Raw genomic sequence first — 25548 nt, forward strand, 5'->3', positions numbered from 1 at the left:
GAGCTGTGTCTCCATCCAGTGACACACAACACAACACTGATCACTGCAGGTTTACGCTCAGATTAAAGGACAGTTCTGCTGTTTTTTCTACAGACTCAGATTGTTCTCAGAGTCTGACAGCATGATGATAGGATTCCTACAGAGACAGAGCTTTTTATTAAAGAGGAAGATCCTTTTAGTTTAACCACAAACTGCTCTATATATCACTACCAGACTCCATTGACAAAAACAGGAATTTTACTGGGAGCTGCTGGAATACCACTGCCTCCATCTGTTAGTTAGCTAGTTAGTGTTACTGCGTAGTACTTTTACTTCAATAACGTATCTGATTACTTCTTACACCACTGAAAGTCACACCGTGACACAGACACATTAACAGATGGAGGCAGTGGTATTCCAGCAGCTCCCAGTAAAATCCCTGTTTTTGTCAATGGAGTCTGGTAGTGATATAAACTGATATTTTACAGTGTTGTGTGTGTGTGTGTGTGTGTGTGTGTGAAGCCTCACAACTCAGAGTGTAGAGCAGGGAAAAATCTACTTTTCTTCTTCAGTTGCTTCACTGTTTTTTTCTGTCCAGGTTCAAACGACGCGCATGCGCAGAGAGAGAGAGTGAGGGAGCAGTAGGCTGCGGACAGAGAACAGGGTTTAATGAAGCAGATAGCGGAGAGTTGTGATTAAAGTCAGACTGAGTGTGTGGATGTGAGTGAAGCTGCTGCCCGCAGGAGATTTACATCCAAACTCCACTGAGGTGAGTTCAGACTTTCCTGTTGATGTTTCAGAGAGTTTCAGCTCAGACCCACAGATGGAGTACATGAAGTGTCTCTAACAGTAAATATCCACAGTCTGTGATGAGTTTCAGCTGAGAGCCGGGGATCTACACGGAAGTGTTTCTCTGCTGTTTCTCTTCAAACTTCAGACACATGAAAACATTTAAAAACTGAAGCTGAGCCTGTGGTGTAACTTCCTCTGGTTAACAGAGTTTAAAACAAATCATAGTTTGACAAACACACGACAACTTACATTCCGCTGGCTGCGCTTGAAGCTTGTAGGTGGGGTTACTGATGCAGAGCCTCGATAGGGAATCTGGATATTTAAAGATAACGTCCATGTCTGAGAAAACGTTGACTTTTTATGTGATAAATTAATGATTGTTAGAGTTCAATAGAGTCTGTCTTTATTTCGGCGTGGACTTGATACACCACAGAGAGCTGGTTTTCAGTAGATTTGAACTTTTGCTCGTTTCTGTCGTAGCCGCTCGCCATTAAAACACGCCCTGCCAGCGGCACCGAGCCAGCGCCGAGAAAGAGAGAACAAGTCTGAACTCTTTAGAGATTTTACCAGATTTAGAGCTGATGGGTGAGATAGGTGGTGCCGAAGTCAACAGTGGATGCTGCTGATTACACTGAAGCCTCAGGACATGTTTGATGAGAGTTTTATCTTTGCTGAAAAGCGAAGGAACCTTAAATTAGGCGTTATTAAAGGGAGGTTCGTGTGAGAACAAGTTGTGGCTGTGAACACAGATCAGACCTGTGTGTGTGTGTGTGTGTGTGTGTGTGGATCTAAAACCAGGAACATGAAGTGGTCATTAGAGCGTTTCCATGGTGACGGATCATATTGATTGGACGTGATCGGTGCGGGGCTGTGACAGGCTGCGGTCTGCGCATGCTCAGACAAGCCAAGCCTCAGGGCGTTCACACCTTTAACACGGTTTTCTGCCTCTGACGTCACACAGACCTGAGGTTACCACGGCAACCGAGTCACCTGGGGTCGAAATAATAAAAATCACATTCATGTCATCAAACAAACTGAAGTCCGTGAACGCAGCATCCAGGTCCGTCACAGCCCACGGCTCAGACCGGGGTTCTCCATCTGGACTCACAGATCAGACTCACCTGGTGAAGCGTCACTTCCTGGTCCTGCGGGACTGGTCTCTTATCACCGGTCAGTCCAGTTCTTCAGTCCTGATGTTTTGGTTTCTCCCTCATCGCCCGTCTCAACAGACAGACCGCTGATTCAGCTGTGGTCACCTGACCCGCCTCACCTGGACTCACCTGTCTGAGAAGCTTGACAGGAATGAATCAAAAACCTCCTGACATCTTTAAATGCCTCATTTCATTTCAGTCCTGAGAGGAGCAGCTGTCAATCACCTGTCAATGGCCCAATCAATCGATTGATCGATCGATTATTTAAACACTGAGGGAGAATGAACCAATGAAAACACAGCGTCAGTGAATGTCTTCGAACTGAAACCTCCTACTGGCCCCTGAACACACCGTCTGGTCTGTTTCTTTCTGCTGCTTTTGCTCGTTATGAAGTTCAGGTCCTCCTCAGACCTGATCCACCTCAGACCTGATCCGGGACCTGATGGGACCTGATGGGACCTGGTGGGACTGAGTCTGGTTCATTTGTTGTTAACAGTCAGGAGTCTGTGCAGCTGTGAGGCATTCACTGACTGCAGCTGTAGATGGTAAATCTGAGCTGTAATCTGAGCTGAGCTCTGCAGTGAACCTGCTGACTTAGCAGTGTCCCTGAACGCATCACTGGTGTCCTTCACAGGACAGAGTTCATAATGAACTCTCCGTCTGTCGAGAATCAAAAACAGACTGTGACCGTGTCGTACAGGAACACACACACAGTGGACAGTAGTGTGTGTGTGTGTGTGTGTGTGTGTGTGTGTGTTTGTGTGTTTGTGTGTGTGTTTACTTCCACAGGAACAACAGCTCAGTTTTATTCTTCCTTTCTTCATGTGATGAGAAAACTGCCAAAAATGATCAGACAGTCGATCAATACTCATCAATATTTTATCTAATGATCAGTGATCAGAGTCGATCAATAACTGAGTCTCCTTCATTTTGTGTTCAGGTGACGGTGTGATGCCTGAGGGATCTCACAGCTCCTCCTATGACGTCTCCATGGGTGAAGGTAAGAGACGGATCAGGTCTAAGGAGGATCAGGTCTGAGGAGGATCAGGTCTGATGATGGAGACAGTTTATGTCCACCATGATAGCATGGATCCACGATGCGTTCACTGACCAACAGTGATTGTAGACGACAGTGCTGATTGGTCAGAGTAGATCACATGATCAGCAGATCACAGATCAGTCTTTGTTGTCCTCTGTGTTGATGTGTGCTTCTTTCTTCTCTGTGTTTGGTGGTGGAGGGAACCGGCACCGTCTGCAGCCCCCCCGAGAACAATGGCCGCCTGTGTGTGAGCTGTAGACTCTGAGGTGTTTTTACAGACGCTCAGTCTGTGTTGAGGTGTCAGCCATGTTGTGTTCACTGGTCCTGGGTCAGTCTAAAGAGGCTGGAGGTTCAAACATGAATCTAAACTAAAACAACTAAAACTGGTTTATTTGTGGAGGTTGAATAAAAACAGTCCCGTCATGTATTTTTCCTTTCACTTCTTCTTAGCTAGCACCATGATAGCTAGCTGGTGTTAGCTCAGATTAGCATGTCTGCTTTAGCCTGTAACTAGCTGCTGTGTAAAGACACGTAGAAGTTTTGTTGCTGGTGAAACTGTAACAACACAGATCAGATACTCTGACCTCAGCTGGGATGATATGCTTGTTTTAACAACATTAGGCTGCAACAGGTTTTTTATTCAACTACATTTCAGTTCACTGTTACAGGCTAAACTGCAGTTTAGTTAATGTCCAATTTATTCCTGTTAATTCCCGTGAATTCGTCTGGGATTTTACAGCTGTAGTTAGAACACGATGCGCTGACAGTCTGTTTCTTTCTGTGTGTCACAGTGGATGGTTTCAGACACACCTGCTGAATTAATATTTGTGTTGGATTCATTTCTGTGGCAGATGATGTGAAGGTAAACTCACTGAATCAACAAACAGTAAACTCCTCTGTTCTTCAGCCTGTGTGACTTTCAGTGGTGGAGGAAGTAGAACAGACACACAACACCTCACTGTGCAACATCTATATATCTCTACCAGACTCCATTGACAAAAACAGGAATTTAACCGGGAGCTGCTGGAATACCATTCCCTCATCTGTTAGTGTGTTTGTGTTACTGCGTAGTACTTTTATTTCAGTAAAGTATCTGATTACTTCTTCCACCACTGAAAGTCACACAGTAACACAAACACACTAGCAGATGGAGGCAGTGGTATTCCAGCAGCTCCCAGTAAAATCCCTACTTTTGTCAATGGAGTCTGGTATTGATATATAGAGATGTTTCTCGGTTAAACTGCACTGACTTCACAGATTCAGATTGTTAAATAAATTTGTAATCAATAAATAAATGATGACGTGTTGTTGTAGATTAAACTCAGATGGTCAGAGGTCAGTGAGTGTCCAGTCCAGCAGGTGGCATCTTGCTCCCTCTGTTCCTCACACTGAGTCTAATTGGATTAAGCCCCGCCCCCTCCTGTCAGAGCCTGAGGTAGATTCTCTCAGTCCTGCTCAGACCCAGTCCTGGTCTCTGGTCTCTCACCACAGGAGGTTTCAGGTAGGACTCAGACTCGAGATGTTTCTGCTGTCAGATGGTTTCTGTCAGGATCAGGTCCACTAACAGGATCAGAGTTCGTGTTCAGAGTCAGTCTGTTGTGGTCTGTGTTTTAACTGTGGTTAGTTCAGGTGATATAAATCAGGTTGTGTGTGTGTACCTGCTGCTGTTTATATCTGACTTGTGTTTAACTGAGACAAACTGTGATGACGTCTTTACTGTTCCTCTCTCAGAGATGAAGTGAAGCAGGAACCTGCTGCTTAAATCACTCATTTTCTGAATGGAGTTTGGTTGGTGCTTAGCTTCAGTTTGATGATGTAAGATCTGATCCAGAGTCAGTCGCTGACTAAAGACTCTACAGGTTCTGAATATCACGGACAGTTAAAGGAAAAACTAAGTACTGATAAGGTGTGTGTGTGTGTGTGTGTGTGTCCCTTCACTCAGGGATAATCTCAGGTCACATGACCAAGCTCTTAATCACCATGGAAACCAGCTGACATGAATTGTGTTACAAGACAGGTGCTGTGATGTCATCGATCACCTGCAGGCTTATACAGCTCAGTGATTGATCATATTGATTACTGATTATTGATTATTGATGCTGCTGCAGAGTTGAAGATTCATTTATTGTGTGATGGGGGGGGTATCTGAGTACAGAGCAGCAGAGAATGGAAATACTCAAAGTACAGGTGTAACTTTACTCAGTTACAGGTGTAACAGTGTGACAGTCAGACAGGTGAGGCTGGAGTGTTGGTGTGTTGTTGTTATTGTTGTTGTAATCTCTGCTGGTTCTGTCACTGAGGATTGACTTCATCCTCATTATTACAGATTACACACACACACACAGTGTGGAGCAGGTGTGTGTTTCCAGGTGAGAGATGATGTCATGTGATGAAGCTGATCTGATCAATAATTTCCTCCATTATCATCAGTCTGACTCATCATCAGTCATGTGACTGAACTCACCTGTTCAATAATAATTCACCTGCTTCAGTCAGCAGAAAGTAACTAAGTACTTTTACTCAAATACTAGACTCACTTCTTCAGTTTTAAGGTACTTTATTGTAGTCCAGTCTGGGTCCAGGTTTAGTCTGGGTCAAGGTTCAGTCTGAGTCCAGGTTCAGACAGGTTCAGTCTGTCCTGGTCCTGGTCTCAGAGAGCTGCTGGTAAACAAGGAGTTAATCCTCTCAGAGTGAGGCATTCAAGGCACGCAGGAACTCTGACACTCCTCACTGATAATAACACAGGGGGGGTGTTTACCTGCTCTGAGTTGCTCAACCAGTGTGAGTCAGCTGACCTCAGATCAGTCAGACAGGAAGTGATGCATCTGCTCAGGAACGACATCCTCTTATATGTGTGTGTGTGTGTGTGTGTGTGTGCAGGTAACAACGTGTTTCTGTTTGAATAATTTTACTTCTTACTCTCGTGAAAGTCTGACTCACCTGCAGCTGTTCCACCTGATGTTCCCTCACCTGTCCTCACCTGTCTCAGTCTGGTTTCTGATTGGTCAGGCAGCTGCTCACTGTGTGCAGCCATGTTGCTGTAACAGTCTGTCCCTCTGCATCAGGACGAGACGTCAAGCTTTAAAAGCTCTGTTGTGTCTCCGGAACACTCGGCCATTATCCCTCTGTGACCCCACCCGTCTGAGACGCTCTGTGACACAAACAAACAAACCCAGAGACAGACGGAGGACGCTGCCCTCTGATCAGCTGATCATCAGTCTGCCTGCTCTCCTCTAAAACCTCTGGTTTTCTGAGTGGAGTCTGGTGTGGAGGAGGATCAGGTCCAGGTGGGACCAGGAGGTAGACCTCCTCCTGCTGCTGTTTGTTCCCTCTCAGTTCAAACAGTCCTCAGGTGGGTCAGCTGGCTAAAGGTCAGACAGCAGGACCAGACTTCAAACACTGAGCTGGACCTGGATCAGCCAGACCAGCTGCTCCTCCTCCTCCTCCTGTCGTTACCATGACAACAGGTGTTCAGTCAGTAAGCTGGTGTGTGACAATCTCAGTTTGTAAAGAACCTGTTTAACCTGCAAGAGTGCACCTGTAGCCCCGCCCCCTCCAGGTGTGAACAGTCCAGTGAAGCTCTGTGGAGAGAAGCAGCTGATTGGTCGGTGTTGACCTTTGACCTCTGAGGTCAGACATGTTTGAATCGGTGGCTGCAGCTGTGCTGATGTGCAGTGTATGTGTGTGTGTACACACCTGTAGCTACCTCAGTGATGACACCTGTACCAGGTGAGGGGCCTGCTGAAGTCATTCTGCTGCTTTGCTGTGAGAGGAGGAGAAGAGGAAACGACTGATCAGTGATCAGCTGATCAGATGAACATGTGTCTCGCAGCAGGAAACACTGTAAAACCCAGAGCTCATATCAGGGCTACCTGCTGTGACCAGAGCCTGCTAACATTAGCAGGGTTAGCTAGGTTAGCTAGGTTAGCTGGCTAACGTTTGCCCCTGTGGGCATCCAACTTTGTTTTTCTTCATTGGTTTAAATGAATGACTCGAGCAGTTTCTTGACTCAGATCTGTTGAACGTGTCGTCAGAGGAGGTCGTACAGGTGACATTTCTAACAACCTGTGATGGTTTTTATGCCACATGTTCAGTTTTTACAGTGCAACTGTAGTTTTTACCAGGTGGGGGCGGAGTCAGGTGATGATGTCACAGTGTGAACCTCAGTTTTCAGCATGCGATAGGCCCGTCAGGACGGCAGCGGGCGGAGCTGACACCAGAACATCTGAGGCAGCTTGTTGATCGCAGCTGTTAGCTTAGCATCACACTGAGCAGAGGCAGCGCAGAGCAGCAGGTTCAGTTTTCACTGAAGTCAAACAAACTGTAGAATTTATTCAGAGTCACAGTGAAGCTTTGATCACATGAGGAGGAACATTCCTCTGTGATCAGCTGACCCTCTGCTCTCCTCCTTCCTCCTCTCCTCCTCCTCCTCCTCTCTATCCTCTCCTCCTTTCCTGTCTTTTCCTTTAATAACTCTTCCTCCTGTTTTTCCCTCCATGATCCTAGCTCCTCCTCCTCTCTCCTCCTGTCGTAGCTCCTCCTCCTCTCTCCTCCCTCTCTTCTGTCTTCATTCAGTGTGTTCAGCTCATTCAAACCTGTGGAGCGTTCAGGCGTCTTTTAAAGGAAAACTGAAGGTTGTCATTTGTCTCTTTTAAACCTGGAGGAGTTTTAAGGATTAATATTGTGAGGGATCATTTTTGAGTTGATGGGGTATCAGAGGAGCGTGTGGCGCAGCTTGGCTGGAGGAGGAGGAGGAGGAGGAGATGTGGCGGTGGTGAGGTGTTCATGTTCAGAGGAGGAGGTGAAGATCTCCTTCAGGAGCGTGGCGGAGGACCGGCGGCTCAGACGAGTGTTTGTCCGCCGCTGGTTCGGTGAGTCACAGTTTGTAAATCAGAGAAAAGGTCAAACTCTCAAAGACTTTAAACTGTGTTGGTGTTTGTGTGAGTGTGTGAGTAACCGCTGCTCAGGTCAAAGGTCAGCAGCTTCATTTGAACCTGTGTGTTTGAATGTAAACACTGAGCTGTGAGTGGTCGACTCTTATCACTGAACCGGCCATTTCCTGCTGGGTCAGTGAACGCCTCGCTCGCTTTAAACTGGCAGGAAGCCAAACAGCTAACGGACAGCTGTGTGTGTGTGTGTGTGGTTTGAATGTGTTTTGGTTCAAACTGCAGACTCACTCTCAGCCTCCTGTGCTGCACTTTTTCTGGATTCTGACGATTGAAAGCAAAATCCTAACGTCATTTTAACAGAAACTAACGTTGCTGCTGATCACCAGGTGATATTCTGTAAAAAACGTGGAGCAGCTTTGGAATATTTTGACTCTGAGTGTCTTACTGTCGACACTGTCAGCTGAGACTGAACTAACACAACAGAAACTGTTTGTTGTTGGGAACCAGAACTAAACTAACTGCACCTCACGTAGTTAAAGCAGCTCCACCTGCAGCTCCAACATGCTGCTGAATCATCAGAGATCAGTCACGGTACATGAAGTACTTTTACTGAGATACTTTAAGTACATTTTGTTCATAATACCTCTGCTGTTACACACGTCAGACTTTGAATGCAACACAGATTCTTACTAAACTAAACCTGGACCTGACCTGTGTCTAAAACCCTGCACCAGAGACCTGGTCTAGGTCCAGGTTCCAATGTCAGGTGTTTTTACTTTGTCTTTACCACAAGTTCATTGTGTTTACCTAACTGTGCTAACAAACCTTTTTCTGACGTGCGCACACACACACACACACACACACACACACACACACACACACACACACACACACACACACACACAGTGAACTACACACTCAGTTAGTCTTTAACTAACCTGGTGTTCGTCAGGAAAAGCTAGCATGTAGCTTTTTAACTTTTTAGCTAAATGCTAATGTTCAGTGTGTTATGTTCCCTTTGTTTTCAGACTCACTAAAGTTAAAGTTAACAATACAAAAATAAAAATACAACATTCAGGTCATCAGAGAACTGAGGACACTGCATCCATTAAACATTTAATTAGATAAAACAACACTGTTTAGCTAAACTGAGGCATCCATATTTGTTGTTGTTGTAGCACTGAGTCAAACATATCACAGCTAATCATGTCGACTGTGATATGACGTGAACGTGGCATTAGCATAACACCCTTATTTTCTGTTGCTTTTTTGTAGTTTTTTGGTTTGTGTTAAATGTTTGGTTGTTGTGTTTCCTGTGTCTCAGGTGGACTGTCAGTGTCTCTGTTCTTCAGATATTTAGCTAAAGCCTCCAACGAGTGGTTAGCCGGTACGTTTGCTAACACTGACCAAAACCACACAGCGGCCATTTTAAACAGTGAAGGCGGGAAACTGAACCGACTCTGAAATACAAACAGTGTGTTATTTAGTGCTAGTTAGCATACACATTGGAAAGTCTCCTAAGACATCTTTATTATTTTGACCTTTGTAAATGAAACTGACCAGTAACATGCTAACATGTAGCACTAGTACCCTCTGTTAAATTTCTCTTTGGACAGAACTTTTAATTTATTTACTTTGTTAGTTTTAGAGGAACATGTAGATTTAATCTGTGGCCATGAGACTTATCATGTGACTGTGTTTTCTGTTGGACATTAAAATATAATTTAAACTACATAAACTTAAATTCATCATTTTACAAATGATCGTCTTCCAGGACGTTTCCCATCGTCAGTGTTCAGATGGCCGTGGTATAAAAACCTGAATCACAGAGAATGAATCCCAGCATGCTCAGAAATCTATACAACTGACTGTAAACAAATCCCAACAGATCAATCAGCCAACAATAATCAGTGTGAGTGAATGATCTGATCGACTGCTTCATGTTATCTGAGCTAATTAAACTGAAGAGAAACCTGCTGCTTTAATGTGAATCAGCTGTTTAATGTTTTAACTCTTCAGGATGTGTCAGATGTCCACACTGTGAAACATGTACAGAAACCTTATCGGTGTTGAAGTGATGCTGCTGAGTCACAGTCGTCCTGTAATAACCACAGTCTGTATCATCAGTTTGATCTCAGAGGTTTCAAACTGAGGAACGCCTCCTCACAGTCTGACTGGTGACTTCACTTCCTGTGGAGATCATCATCTCTGATCATCCAGAATAAAGCTCAGAGGAAACAGATCAGCTGATTCAGCTGCTCTTAATGGAGACTGTTTGACTCCATACTGTCTGTCTGAAACTCCCAGGTTAAATTGTAGTGAATCTTAAAACCCCCGGGGCAGCAGACGCCTCAGACCATGAAGTTTGATTTGATCAGTTTAGAAAAACACTGGATGCTTGAACAAGTTGAACATGTTGAAATACATCGGCCTGTTCTGACAGATTAAAACAACGACCTGGATCCAGATGTTTAGAGATGAACCTGACAGGACAGAGATATATCACAACTGCTTCAGGAACCAAACACAGACTCCTCAGTCTGATTCTGATAAAGAGCTGTAATACCTCTTCACCTGAATTTTATTGTGAAAGTCCCCCCTCAGTCTGACAGTGGAAGAAGAGCCGTTATCACAGGAAGACTTTTATTGTGAAAGTTATCCACTGTGACTTTTCATTTGTTTGTGTTAGAGTTTTACATAAGACAGAACAAAATGTCAGACAGCCTCAGTCCTCACAGCGTCAGAGCTTAGACCTGCTCATGGTTTGATAATAAAGATTCCTCTTGTGTCTAATGGATTTCATGCATACGGATCTGAAGAAATCCAGGTTCACCTCAGTATTTCTATTCCTCTGCAACTCCTCAGATCCCAGTCTGATCCAGCTTCTGTTGGACCTACCTCATAGTGTGTAGGTCCCTCTGAACCCATTGAGGCCTGGACCAGGACCTCCGGGGGGGGGGGGTCGTGTGGATCCTTGGGATCCTATGGGTTGCAGGGTGGGGGCCTCCATGGATCCGGCTTGTTCTGGATCAGACTGGGGAGTTTAGAGTCCAGGTCAACACCTTGTGCTCTTGTTCCTCCAGACATTTCTGACTTGGTGGTGGGTTTGTCTTCCTGCTGGGGGAGGCCCCTGTTGTCATGGGGGTGTGATTGGTCTACAACATTGTTTAGGTGTCACAGTAACATCCACATGAATGAAGCCGAGGTTTCCCAGCAGAACACTGGACTGGAACCAGATGATCAGTGTCAGTTGATCGGTGTGGGTACAGTCTGTTCTGTTCTCATCCTGATCAGACCTGTCAGTCATCGTCCTCCCCCCTCTCTCCTCAGAGTCCCCCCGCCTGTCCACCGCCTCCATCAGCAGCAATGAGCGTGCTCCATCGGCCACGCCGTCCGACTCCTCTGACCTGCCGTCGTCAGACCAGCGCCCAGTGAGCCTGATCTCCACGCTGTCCTCGGGATCAGGATCCTCCAGAGACGAGAGCCTCGCCCCCCCGCTGCCATCCTCCCAAACCTCTGACCTCGAGGTAGACCTGGACCTGAGCCCCGCGGGGGGCGGGGCAGACAACGAGGGGTCAAGGCCACGCCCACCACCTGACAGGAAGGGGCGGAGCCTCTGCCTCGTTCACAACAACAACAAAGAGTCGACCGGGAGTCGAACCTCCAGCCGCCGGCTGCAGGCGTCTCCGTTCAAAACCAGCAGCATGGCACCGAACCCTCAGCTGACGTACCTGGACCGGGTCGTCATGGAGATCATCGAGACGGAGAGGATGTATGTCAGAGACCTGCGCATGATCGTAGAGGTGAGGTCACCGACCACGATTCAACATCAGTTTCAAAGTAAAAGTCTCAGTTTTATCTGAATCCTACAGATTTTAAAATACATCGCCCACAGCTTCATGTGCAGTGCCCCCCAGTGGCACATGTAAATATTAAAATATAATCATGTGGGGCTTTAAGTTTTTGTGATGAATTAATGATCTGACCACCTGTAAAACTGTCCCTGGATCAGTGAATGTGGCTCCTCTAACAACACTGAGACTATAATTAACTGGTTAAGACGTTGTGGATTAGCTGCTTATGTAACAGTGAGGATCACAGATAAACCTGAACCCAGAGCAGAGACCTGGACTTGCAGCCAGAAGAGACCAAAAGCACATCCTGAAGTCAGAGGGACAGAAAACCTCGTCACAGTTTAACATCAGATTTAATCTGAAAAATCTCTGATTTCAGCTTCAGTCTCTGTTTGTGTTCAGGACGTTACAGAGATCTGTACCCTGGTCCGATTTAAAGATGAGTTCATAAATCTATAAAACAATCAGGAATCAATAAACAAGAAATCATTAGACAACAGTAAAACATTAATTCTCTGTCTCCTCCATCAGGATTACCTGGCTCACATCATCGATCAGTCTGATTTGTTGATTCGTCCTGAGCAGGTGTGCGCTCTGTTTGGAAACATCGAGGACATCTACGAGTTCAACAGGTGAGAGACATAAAACCCCACTCTGAAACACCTGTGTACACATAAACACCTGTTTACACATAAACACCTGACACTGATGTGTTGTTGTAAAGTTTCAGGTTAGCGCTTGTTAGCTGCTTCATTTCAGAGGGTGAGTTTGTTTCTCAGACCAGGGTGGCCCGGCTGCATAGCATGCAGTGTGGAGTGGTTTGTGGTTTGCTGTGTCAGTGTGGTGACAGTTTTCATATTTTTTTCTTTTTTGGGTAGGGGGCTCTTTAGCCCTTATTTTACAGTGACAGTAGAGAGAGACAGGAAACATGGAGAGAGTAGGGGAGTGACACACAGTAAAGGTCTACCCGGATCAGTTGGCCCATATGTTACACGCCCCCCAGTTTTCATACTTTAACACAACAGTTCAAACACTCAGAAAGTGAAGGATGATGAATCTCCTGAAGTCGTCAGTGTGAAGCTCGATGTGAAAAGACAGTGATACAGAGGAGGTGTTTGGTCCTTTAAACATCTTCCTTGATTTCAGCTTCAGTCATCTTCAAACAGATCAGAGTAAAGTTGACTGATCTCTGATCAGATGGTTGATGTTTTTTAAAATCACTGAAACTTTTTTCGTGATTTCTTTCCTGATGTTTGATGTAAAACAGGAAGTGAAATCAGTCTGAAGAAACTGAAGAAATATTTTTACTCTCAGTCAAAAAAAGGGTGACGATATTTTACACTCAGTGAACAGTAAGGATAAAAACCTTCACAGTCTGGAGTCATGAACAGACTGTTTCATCCTAGTTTCAAAACTTTATCAACGCAGATACAGAAAACAAAAGATCAACAGCTTCACCTGCTGGACAGACAACATCATTACATCTGCTGTTTCCCCTGTTTATGTCCATTTAATCCTGACACTCTGCAGGGAATGAACAGAGCGGATCAGCTCTCTGCTCTGATGTCAAACAGTTCAACCTTCTGGAGCTTTTCATTGTATCACATGACCTTCATCAGCAGAGGCCCAGTTATCACTGAACCAGAGACGTTTAAATTCCCTCAGTTTCTCAAACTTTCACTGAAAAAGATCGTGTGGTCTGATCAAAAGCTCCAGAAATCTTACTAAACAAAGGTGTGATTGTTTTTGTGAATTTGTGAACATTTTTTTTTATCAAATCAGGTCAGAACATCAGAGCAAAATTTTCACCTCTGATGTTGTTGTCAGAGGGAGATGTGAGGTTTTGGTGATGTGTTGTTGTTGTTGTTGTTGTTGTTTTTGTCGTCATGGTGACATGTTTCCTGTTCACAGCGAGCTGCTTCAGGCTCTTGACCTGTGTGACAACGACCCTGTCGCCGTTGCCCGCTGCTTCGTCATGAAGGTGAGAAACTAATGTCTGACTGTAAATCTAAGGTCAAATATCTGCTTCAGCTATAATGACAGACTCAGCCTCAAATCATGAAGTTATGAAGTCGTTTGTAATTAAAAAAAAAAAAAAAAAAAGAACCAGTTTAGCACTAATGATATTAATCAGTGAAACAGTGAAATGTGTCTTTATAGATTGATAGATTTTACTTTAACTGAAGGTTTGTGCGGGATGTTAAGACAATAATACAAATACATTGATTTAAAATGCTTTAAAAATGATCAGTTGTTCAGCTTTTATGCCTATATTCAAACTATTCATCACAACTTTCTTCATTCTCTAGAAGTGAACCATATTTTTTACAGAATATCAAGCGACAGTCGTGATTTAAAACGTTAACGTCCACAAACTCTAAATCCCACTGAACTGATTTCCTGTTTGTAATGACTGGGTCTCATTTCAGAGTGAGTACTTCGAGATCTACACACAGTACTGCACTAACTACCCAAAGTAAGTCCTGACAGTCTGCTGAACGTCCACACTGGTCCTCATGTTGTAACACACAGAGGCAGGAAAATTATTATTCTCACCTGTTTATTTACCTGTTAATTTTCCCACCTGTTGTAGCTCCGTCGCAGCGCTGACCGAGTGCATGAGAAATAAATCTCTGGCCAAGTTTTTTCGTGAGCGTCAGGCGTTGTTGAAGCGATCGCTGCCTCTGGGTTCATACCTGCTCAAGCCTGTTCAGAGGATCCTCAAATACCACCTGCTGCTCCAGGTACGACACCAACACACCTGAGCGCAAGAACTGTAGTGGACGTACTTTGACGTGCACAGTTTCCCATTGGATTTTTTGTTCTTTGGAAAATGCTTAAGATTTTCTGCATAGGTCATATTGTTACCTATTGGTTTTGAAGTTCCAGCACCTGTGCATGATATTTTCTATCAGCAGTGAGACAAGTGCATGTCTTTACATTTACAGAGCAAAGACTTGGACGTACAGGACAGTATCATCTGCATAAAAATGAACATTTTAAGTCAGACTGTAGATTCACTTGTTGTTTTTGATGATTGTTCTGTTCAGGAGATAGCAAAGCACTTTGACCCTGAGGAGGAGGGTTATGAGGTGGTGGAGGAGGCCATCTACACCATGACAGGTGTGGCCTGGTACATCAACGACATGAAGAGGAAACACGAACACGCCGTCAGACTACAGGTGAGTGGCAGATGAACACACACTGATACACACAATGTGCGGTTGTAGATTTACAAATCGATTTACATAAAATATAATATATTTTATAGTCATTGATGGGATATTGTGTCAGGTGTTTGGAATAACCACACGCTTGTTTGATTGGCTGTTGCAGCTTGTGGATTCAACAGAAAGATTTTTCATATTGTGAATTTAATGCTGGGGAAAACATTTTTGAAGCCCAGAGCCTTGAATTAGTTGAAATGAAATGAAACGAAATGTGAAAATTCAGAGGTTCTTTAAAGTTACTGGTCAATCAAAGAGGATTTCAACCTTTAATCTTCAAAGAAGACCTCATTAACACACCTTAAAATACAGTATTACAGTGTCCCCTGGGTTGTCAGTTTGAGCTCTGTATGTTCATGAAACCAACTGATTACAGGATGGTTTGTTAACTTGTTTACGCTGGTTAACCAACAACATATGACATGTAAACAGCTCTGTCATGTGGAGTTCCACGGGGTTCTATGATGGGTGCTCCTGTTTTCCAGAAATACTCCCTTTCTACAGAAACATGGGATTTTATCGTCATAAATTTACATCCGATGTGTTTCTATGAAAGAGAGAGAAAGGTGCAGTTCCATTCACTACAACTTTTTTTAAATCTCAGTGAAGACAGTTGTATGCTGCCGCTCGTCACCCAGATCAATAATAGATCATTGAAAGTTTTATTCAATACGCAGCTGATCAGTGAACACTATACAACATGTAAATCAGACTGAAAGTTGTTAAGGTGTCCTTTGTCTCTCCTGATGGAGCGCATCAGTCTGACTCCAGAACATAGGAAATAAAGCACAGATAAAAAGCCATTTGTCTGGATGTTTGTTTTCTTTGTTTTCTTCAGGAGGTTCAGTCTTTGCTGCTGAACTGGAAAGGTCCGGACCTCACCACATACGGAGAACTGGTTCTGGAGGGAACCTTCAAAGTTCATCGAGCCAAAAACGAGAGAACACTCTTCCTGTTCGATCGCATGCTGCTCATCACCAAACGCCGTGGAGAACACTACGTCTACAAGGCGCACATCTCTGTGAGATTTAAACTGAACGCTCTCAGAGTGGTTGACCTGCAGGTTGTCAGAGAGGTGAAGTGTTGGTCAGGCTGATGTTGGTGTTTGTTTCCCTCCCTGTCATCAGTGCTCCACTCTGATGCTGATTGAAAGCGCCAAAGACTCTCTGAGCTTCAGCGTCACGCACTACAAACATCCCAAACAGCCTCACACTGTCCAGGTGAGACCTCCCACACCTGTGTTTTTGGTCAGGTGTTAATGTGTAACATCCAGTTACTGTCTGGAAACTTGGTTTAACAGAGTCAGTCTTTGTTGGGTTTTTGTTTTCAGGCAAAAACAGTGGAGGAGAAGAAGCTGTGGGCTCATCACATCAAACGCCTCATTCTGGAAAACCACCACGCCATCATCCCACAGAAGGTCAGGAACCAGTAACACCAGTATACACAGCTGTAACACTAGTATACACCGCAGCTGTAACACCAGTATACACAGCTGTAACACTAGTATACACCGCAGCTGTAACACCAGTATACACAGCTGTAACACTTGTGTACACAGCAGCTGTAACACCAGTATACACAGCAGCTGTAAATGTTTGATGCCTGTCGTCTTGTTTCAGGCTAAAGAAGCCATCTTAGAAATGGATTCCATATGTGAGTAAATGTTCAGTCATGTTCCTTAAAACAGATCAGGACATGAAGCATCTAAAACGTATATGATATAATGATAATCATAATGTAGTGTATATATATATATTTCATGTGTTTCCTTGGTGCAGATGCTCCCAGGTATCGGTACAGTCCCGAGCGTCTGAAGAAAGCTCTGTCCTCTCAGTCTGAAGAGTTTCATCGAGACGGTCGACAGGGACGACGACAGTCTGGTAAACATGAACAGAGTAACCTGATGATCTGCTGCTTTCCTCTGTCAGGACATCATATTCACATTTCACTCTTTTCTTTCCTCTGCAGAGCCGACCAAACAAATCCTGAGGAGCAGCAGAGGTAAAACTATCTGAAATCACTGCACAGAGCTTTACAGTGAACACAACAGATCTGAGTCCGTCAGCACATTATTGGTGATGTCTGACTCACTTGTCCCTGAACGTACCACAGTATGAACAATGGTTTGTTATGTTGTGTTCTGGATATTTGCACTTTATTCTGTAAAGAAGCTGCCAAACAGACAGGTGAAGCATTTAAGGAACATCTATAAACTGAAGCATCTACCTTTAGTCTGCATGTTCTTAAAGTATGAATCTGTGCTCCGACACCTCAGGGTTCATTTGCTCTTTGGAAACACTGATTGTGAAGTGGTGAAAACAGTAACTGAGTGAATGTGTTGGTGAATCATTCCTGTACATCATGAGCTGATGTTTCCTGTTCGATTGGTTTTTACATGTTGATGTGAATTTTACATTTTTGTCTGTGCTCTCATCCTGTGTGCTCTTCTTCTTCTGCTGCTGATTCTCCTGATGAACTCAGCCATTTTAAAGGTAAGACACAAAAAGTCCCTGTGGTTTAATGTGAACTGTAGATGAGGGAGGGAGTCTTTACCTCAGCCTTTCTGTGAACTGATGAAACACAACTTCTGTATCTGTAACATTTATTTCTATACATTTATCCAATATCAGCACAATATGAAATAATTAACTTCGCTGAAGGAAATGAAACATCAGCTGATGGGGGGGGTCGGGTCGGGTCTGAGGAGTAGCACTGCTGTTCAGGTCTTCATTAGTCCTAGAGGACAGCACACACTTCACAAGACTGAGAATCAGGAGGTGTGTGACGTCCTGCAGCACTCGGACAGTGAGGGCATGTTACCGGGGAAGAGGCGCTCTCTGCAGCTCGAGTCTGAGACCGACCGGCCCGCGGAGGAGGAGGAGGAGCTCAGCAACAGGAAGAACTCACTGGAGCGGCTGATCTGCAGTGAGGAAGAAGAGGAGGAAGAGGCGGGGAGGTTGTCTCCACAGCACTCTCATCAGACGGAGGACAGCGAGCCGGACGAGATCCTGCTGGAGGACGAGCAGGTAGACGACTTTGCCAGCTCTGTGCTGGCCGCCATCTCCTGCTGGCACTACAGGGTCCAGGCCTTTCTCTCTACCACAGGGACGGTGAGCCTTTCTGCTGCCAGCCCGGTCTTCAGCTTGGCCCTCCACAAGTCCCACACCAGCTCCGTAACACACTAAACTCAGGGATAACAGCCCCCCCCCCGCCCAGCTCAACGATAACTCACCACCTCCTGCTGTGAAGCTCTCAGCTGTCTGCTGCATGGGCTTCATGTGTGGAACTAACACCTGAGCTGCATGCTGGGGGTCCGCAGGCTAAACTGCAGCAGGGGGACGGACGGAGACTCCGAGCAGTCAAACCTATTCAAACAGTTAAACTTCGACTCCGATAAACCGTCCTGTTCTCCATCTCCTCCAGAGTCAGATGACTGGATCAGTTTCCTCTCCTCCTGAGTCTAGGATTAGAAAGATATCAGGTGTTCAAACAGAGGACGTTACCTGGGCAGGAGGACCCTGAGCTGCTGGATGACCTTTAAGTTTTTTTCTGCTCCAGATTCATTCATCAGGCCCAGTGTCTCCTGTTCAATAAACAACATAGGACATGTAAATCAGGCTGGAAGCGGAAGCTTCTAGTCTTTATGCTAAGCTAAGCTAAATCTGTCCTGGACTCAGAGATGAAACTGATCTGACTCTGTTAAATGCAGCTCATACACATTAAAAACACCTCCAGTAGGTGATCCAGTTTTACAGACCTGCTTTCATGAATGTTTTGCTGTTATTGGAGCTTCTCTGAACATCTGCAGCTTTTGCAGCACATAGTTTAATCTTTAAATTGCTGTCTTGCTGAATATAAAACATAACTGAGTGTCTGCAGGTTGTGTTGAACCAGACATTTGCTGCTGCCTCTCGGTGTTTCTGTTGCTTCTTTATTTGCATGTTTGGTTTCAGGGACCGTGAGTGATATGAAGCTGCTGGATTTTAACTGTTGTTCACAGCGTCTGTAGGGTCAGTTCACTCAGTAAAAATAACATTTTCCTGCTCTTCCCCTTTTATTTAAAAAAAATCTGGAACAAACGTCAGATCCTGTAGGAAAGTGTGACTGTGGTTTGGATGAACTGACCCTTTAAAAAACATTCAGCCATCAGAACTTGTTTGCTGTTTGTTGTGTTTTCAGCTCAAAACTTTGATTTTATCTGCTCATATAAAAGTTTGATTTGCTGTTCTGTTTGTTGAAGGAGGCAGGCGGAGGCAGCAGCTCTCTTCACGACTCTAACAAAGAAAATGGACAACATCCTGAAGAAGACAAGGCAGGTAGAACTGAACCAACATCTGAGAAGGTAAATAACCGTGAGGAACTCTCAGGTTTTATGTCAGAGTTTTTATCTTATCCACCAGTCTCTGTCCAGTTTAGCTTTTCTTTACTTATCCACACTCTAAAACAACACTGGGCACTCTCCCAATCTTAATCTTTGCTTTGCTTAAAGTCCTGACATTATTTCCTGTCAAACTTCTGTCTATAAAGAAGATTTCTAATTCAAAATGTTTCCATTATCAAAACCAAATAATTCTCACATCAAACTGAACAGTCTGGACCAAACCAAACCAAACTTTTCTTTGTCGTCCCTCCCTGCAGAATAATTCTCATTTTCAATTGTTATTTGTAAAATTCTTCTGTTCCAGCCCTTCACAGATGAGCTGCTGCAGGAGAAGACATCAGAGTCTGAACCAACAGAAAACCCTGAACAAGAACCCTCATCTGATCCAGACCCTACTGTGATCACACTATCTCCTCAAAGGTCAGAGGAACTGAAACCTGAAATAGATCCAGAACCCACAGTGGAGCCGTTGTCTGCTACGCCTGATTCAGATTCAAAAACCTTGAGCAGTGGGGAGTCGTCTGAGGATGAGGAGGATGATAAGGAGGCAGCAGAGAAGGAGGGTGAAGCCAAAAGCATCCTTCCCTCCTCTGTCCTGGACAAAGCCAGTGCCATCGCCCAGCACTTCACCAACAGCATCAAACGAGGCAGTCTGGCCCAGGATGACGCCCGTTCCCTCGACTGTGCTACACCACGGTTACCCAGCAGGACCGGCAGCAGCCTCAGCCTCAGCGCAGAGTCCGCTGACCAACCTTTACAGCTCAACAGCGTCTGTTCTGATCCTCCAGAGACCTTCGGTGTGACAGATCTGACCCTGCTGTCTCCTAGGGATGATAGCCTCTTTGATCCCGACAGAGGCATTCGACGAAGGCGGGACTCCACCCTGTCCAAACAGGACCAACTGCTCATCAGCAAAATCAAGAGTTACTACGAGAATGCAGAGAGCCAGAACGCCACCTTCAGCCTCCAGCGCAGAGAGAGCCTGACGTACATCCCGACCGGGCTGGTCAGGAGCTCTGTCAGCCGCTTCAACAGCATCCCAAAGGATAAAACTGTCCAGACAAATCCCTTCACCTCAACCACATCCTCCAGCCTCGACCCTTCCTCAGTGGAGTCACACTCAGCTTTACTCACAGATACCTGTGATCACATGGTTTCCAGTGACTCTTTGGACTCTTTAAAGTCTGATCAGAGAAGCACAGATCCAGAAGATTCAGGAGAAAGTTTCAGGTCCAGATCTCAAAGTCTGCAGGATAATCCATCTGAGGATGAAGAGTTCAGACCTTCATCTGAAATGATTAAGATTTGGCAGGCGATGGAGCGAGACATCACCAGATCCCAAAGTGAGGACAGAGGGGGTGAACAATCCAGAGAAGCTCCAAGAAACTCCAGAGCAACCAACGTTGGCCTTTCTAACTTGTCAGCGACCCTGAACAAGAGCTGTGACCGAGACAGTGGAGGATCTGACCTCAGCATCATCACAGAGGAATCCACAAGTCCTTCACCCCTCAAGCCTAAAACCACTGGGGTGAATCGGACAGGAAGTCAGAAGGACACTCTGAAGGTGTTTGGGGATGAGGCTGTCCTTGTCAGGGTCCCAATTCCTCGGGTCGCCCAGCTGAAGGCTGAGGCAGAGGGGGAAAAGCCCAGTGAGGATTCAAACCAGGTGGACGACGTAGACAAAACAAAGAGCAAAGTCCTTCACCTTGCTCGTCAGTACAGCCAGCGAATCAAAACGACCAGACCTGTGGTCCGACAGGGGCTCCTGATCAACAAGAAGAGTTTACCCTGTGTGGTGGAGGAGAAGGAGAGCTCAGGTACTGTGACCTCCTGCTTATCAGCTTCAGATTTTATGATTAGAGGGTAATCTAATAAAGAATAGAATAGAATAGTATAGGCTTTAATGTCGTTGTACAATGGGGTACAATAAATGAAATCAGGGCGTGAATGTTGAGGTTGTAACATCACACATCTTTTCAGATTTGCAGTCCTAAAGAATAGGACAATGCTGATGTTGATGGTGTCAAGATCATGAAACACTTTTTAAACTTGGTTTATTCCAAGTCTGGTCTTGTTTTGGAAGTTTTGTCAATCATTTCTATCAGGTGTGTTACTGTTGTGTTTCCTTTTCCACAGAGAGTGTTATGATCAGACAGGTTGTGATGGAAAACTGGAAGGATACTTTAAATTTATGATTGGTTCTGTTTATTTTGCAGGTAAACCCAACCTGACTCTGACACTGGTTTCTCATAACAAGTCATCTTCTCTACCGCTGAGCCCCATAGACCAGATCCGGTCTCTGACGCCCATCCTCACCTGCAGCTCAGTGGGCACCACAGGGTTGGTCTCCCCAGGTCGAGCTCGCTCCCGCAGTCCTCTCAGTCCTCCTCCCGTCGAGGGCTTCAACTGGCCCGACGTCCGAGAACTCCGCTCCAAGTACTCTGACCATGGTCGGACCCAGAAGAGTCCTGTCGGCCGGAGTCGCTCCATCCCAGACCAGATGTTTGATGGAAGTCTGAGGAGGCACTCCAGCTGCTCCTCCACCCACCTCCTCACTGATGGAGCTTCTGTCAAGGGTCCTACCAATGAACCTCGCAGCAGCCGGGACGCCAGCCGAGAGGAACGCAGAAAGCGGCTTCACAGAGCCAATTCTCTGGACCATCGTCTGAGCGGAGCACAAATGACTGAGCTGCAGAAGCTCCAGGACCAGGTCGCTAATGTTAACAAGGACAGTTACTTTGTCGCAGCCGAGGCACCGCTATCCACTGACCCTGAACACAAGATCATCGTCATAGAGAAACTTCCAGAGCCTGAGTCAGAGCCTGCAGAAACAGCCAAAGAATCCAAAGAAGAGGAAGATGACAACTATGTTCAGATCCGCTCACCAACCACCAGGGAGAAGATCTCCATCATGGCTGTCATCGACCGCTGCCGGGCCTATCAGGACTCTGACGAATACAGACAGAGGGAGGAAGCAAAAGCTAAACCTGAGCTGGCGAGGCCTCAAGAACTCGACAAGATGGCAGCATCCTCCACTGATGAGGATGATGAGTCTCAGAAAACTCAGAGCTCAAACTCTGCACAGAAGACAGAGTCCGGTCAGCAGAGCATCGTGAAAAATCTGAGAGAAAAGTTCCAGAACCTGAGCTGAAGAAACAGAACGATAAAATTTTCTAATAAAACTGTAAGACGTCATCAAACTGCATTAATGAACCCAAAGATTTATACATAAAAGGCTCAAACCTTGGTTGTTAGGTCATGAGTTTAAAAAGTTCATGTTTAACTTTTTTAAGTAGTGAACTGATGGTCAGCAGCTTCCAGCAGAAAATAATGAATTATTCCAAAACAGACCATTATTAACAGCAGGTGAGGACAGTTTCTGCTTTATTTCCTGTGATTATGAAAGAATTATTTGTCATTATTCTAAGTTATTATGAATTGCCAAACATGTATGAAGTGGCACCACGTTGTATTGAGATGATGAAATAATAACACTCAATTTGTCATTGTAACATAATTATATGTATAAAATTATTGTGATTTTTAAGAAAGCAAAAGTTTAGAAGACAAACTCTCTTGTGATTGGCTCAAGAAAAACTTACAAGATCTTTTCCCAGTGTCTTCTGTGACATTTTGTAGATGAATATCTCAAAATATGTAAATATCTTTATACTGTCCTCAAGTATAAATTATCTACAGTTGGAATATTTGGCAAAAGCACCTTTTTGTACTGGATGTTGTGTTGCACAGTTTTACTTTTGTCAGTTTGTGTTTTTTCCTCTTCAGTTGAAACCAGATTTAGGGAATCGTCTCTACACTAAGGTTCAGTTTAGTTTGAGTCGTCTTCTCTTTACAGTTGTAAAACCTTCATGTTATAGTCACAGCAGAGACTTTGATGCTGAACTGTATAAGTTGAAGCTCATGTGTGGATTCATGCTGCTGGAGGATTAACCACTTAATTTACCACTGCAGAAGTCACTTTGTTCAGTCACTCTTCACAGATTTTGTGCTGGTGTTATTTTAACATTAAAGGAACGATCCTTTAAATCCAACATTTTGATTTGCCCTGTTGTCTTCTCCAGAAGACAAAATGTTGGACTGTTCCTTTAATCTTCAGCTGTTTGACAGATTTTTCTCTGGTTCGTTGAAGATGTTTGGTAACTTTAAGTGTAAAGACATTAACATCATCAAATGTCTTGGTCATAACAGTGTTCAGCGTCTCACACTCAACCTGTAGACTGCAGCTGTTCAGATAAACATATGGAGGACCCAACCTGCTTTACCACCACAATAAATGAATGGACCGTTTTTTAAGTGGTCAATTAAACACTGACATTTATTAATTACATTTAAAAATAACTGGATTATTTTTTCTCAGCAGGATATTTTTTTTATTAGTGAAAATAATTTTCTTTATGAGCAGTTTTATATTTTTATTCAACATCCAAATAAATCAATGGACCAAAGTGATTTTATCTTCACTATACAAATTATTATTAAGTGAATTATACATTAATGGGGATATCTCTCAGTTTAATGTCTTTTAGTTTCTCTAATTCATGTTAAAGTTATTTGGACAGTTTATTGACTTTGTTCATTTATTGATAAATAATCCAGGTTTTGTTCTCCGTACACACTAATAATATGTTACTGTTCTCTGGAACAGATTTTAGCAAATTAGTGAGTCAATTCATTTTAGCCCGTTTGCTCAATGGCACGCTGGCAGATTCAAGAGTTGAACCTATGACTCTTGTGTAACCACTTGTCCTCAGAGTCGACCACTGTTAACAGTTGGGTTCGTTCCTGTCCTGTTCCTCCTATTTATTTGATCTGATGTAAATAGAAACAAAGACACTGTCTCTCTTTAACTGTGGTTATATATGTGTGAGTGTTGTGTGAACAAACATGTTTATTGATGGCCGTTTGTTCTGTTCCACATTAAAATCACACAAACCAGACCAACTACGGGTCAAACTTATTATGCTTTTTTTGCACATTAACGCTACCTTCATACACAGCTGAGCCAAAACATGATGACCACTCACAGGTGAAGTGAAAGATGAAAACTAAGGTCTGGGATATTTCAGATGGTGAGTGAACAGTTTGTTTATTCCAAAGGTCAGAGCTGCTCTGTGATCAGATTCCTTTATAGAAGTCTTCAGTTTGAAGCTGAACACAGAGCTGAGACTGGATGTGGATCAACAGACCACTGAAAACTTCCTGCTGTGAGTTACATGTTTGTTCTTTCTTGGTTGGTTTCCTGGTTGGAGCTGCAGTTTAATTTCACCTTCAGTCATCAGCTTCATGCAGATTATTTTCACCATCAGAAGATATTATATCAATAACACCAAGGAGTTACAGTCTGTTTTGGTTAGAAACGAAAGCCTGTCTTTGTCATGTTTTCTTATAGAAAAGATAATCATGAAAGACAAACACTGCTCTCTCAGTTTTAGGATACTTGGTTTTGAAGAGGTTCAAAGTCTTTTGTCTTCACTCAGTAACAACTCTTTTCCTGGGGCAGATAATACGTTGTCACTCAGTCAATATGCTTCTGCTATTGTAGATAACATTGACATTAAACTGCTGAAAACTGCAGCTGAGCACATCTCTGGTCCCATATGTCACATTTTGAACAGATGTCTTTTAACTGGTGTTTTTCCATCTCAGTGGAAAGAATCCACAATAATCCCAGTTTCACAGAACAAAGCTGCAAACCTTCAGTGCAGAGAACAGCAGACCTGTTAGTTTCCTGCCTGTCTTAAGCAGAGTCATGGAGTCAGTGATCAGTGAACAGATTCAACAGTACTTTGAGGAAAATGACCTGTTCACTCAGAGTCAACGTTCACTCGCAGCTATGATAAAACACTGGTGCAAACAACTTAAAAAAACTAAATCAGTAGGAGTGGCGTTCCTGGACCTCAGTTCTTCCTTTGATATCGTCAGTTTGAATTTGTTGGTTTCTAAACTCAGACATTATGGTTTTCCAGTTCCAGCTCTGTGTCTGATACAGAGTTATCTCTCTGATAGAAAACAGAGAGTTTACTTCCACGGCTGCTCGTCTGACTGGAGGAACACTGACTGTGGGCTGCCACAGGGTGGCCTCCTCGCTCCACTCCTGTTTCATATCTTTACAAATGATCTGCCCCTTGTTTTAAGACAGTCATCCTTTGTGATGGACAAACATTACATGATAGTATCTTACTCAGCTGTACGTCGAGTTAATCTGTGAGTTAAGA

General features: G+C 44.3%; 1 protein-coding gene across 1 annotated transcript; it reads left to right on the forward strand.

Annotated features, from left to right (window-relative positions):
* Positions 1-7487: 7487 nt before the first annotated feature.
* LOC108890028 (pleckstrin homology domain-containing family G member 3) lies at positions 7488-24274 on the forward strand. The gene is made up of 19 exons (XM_051072061.1): positions 7488-7832; positions 9175-9237; positions 11181-11653; positions 12236-12336; positions 13616-13685; positions 14134-14180; positions 14298-14448; positions 14755-14886; positions 15770-15952; positions 16059-16151; positions 16262-16348; positions 16551-16584; positions 16710-16811; positions 16900-16932; positions 17413-17465; positions 17592-18041; positions 19172-19273; positions 19617-21129; positions 21529-24274. Exons 1-19 carry the CDS (start codon positions 7667-7669, stop codon positions 22461-22463), a joined length of 4788 nt encoding a protein of 1595 aa, XP_050928018.1. The 5' UTR covers positions 7488-7666; the 3' UTR covers positions 22464-24274.
* Positions 24275-25548: the final 1274 nt, after the last annotated feature.

The sequence above is a fragment of the Lates calcarifer genome, linkage group LG7_1, assembly GCF_001640805.2.
Source record: "Lates calcarifer isolate ASB-BC8 linkage group LG7_1, TLL_Latcal_v3, whole genome shotgun sequence".
In the NCBI taxonomy this organism is placed as follows: domain Eukaryota; kingdom Metazoa; phylum Chordata; class Actinopteri; family Centropomidae; genus Lates; species Lates calcarifer.

Bases quoted from the DNA above. Each gene is read 5' to 3' on its own strand.
- LOC108890028 (XM_051072061.1), top strand. From the start codon at position 7,667: ATGGGGTATCAGAGGAGCGTGTGGCGCAGCTTGGCTGGAGGAGGAGGA. The intron at 7,833-9,174 runs GTGAGTCACAGT...CCTGTGTCTCAG, and splicing joins GTTTGTCCGCCGCTGGTTCG to GTGGACTGTCAGTGTCTCTG. The intron at 19,274-19,616 runs GTAAATAACCGT...CTTCTGTTCCAG, and splicing joins CTGAACCAACATCTGAGAAG to CCCTTCACAGATGAGCTGCT.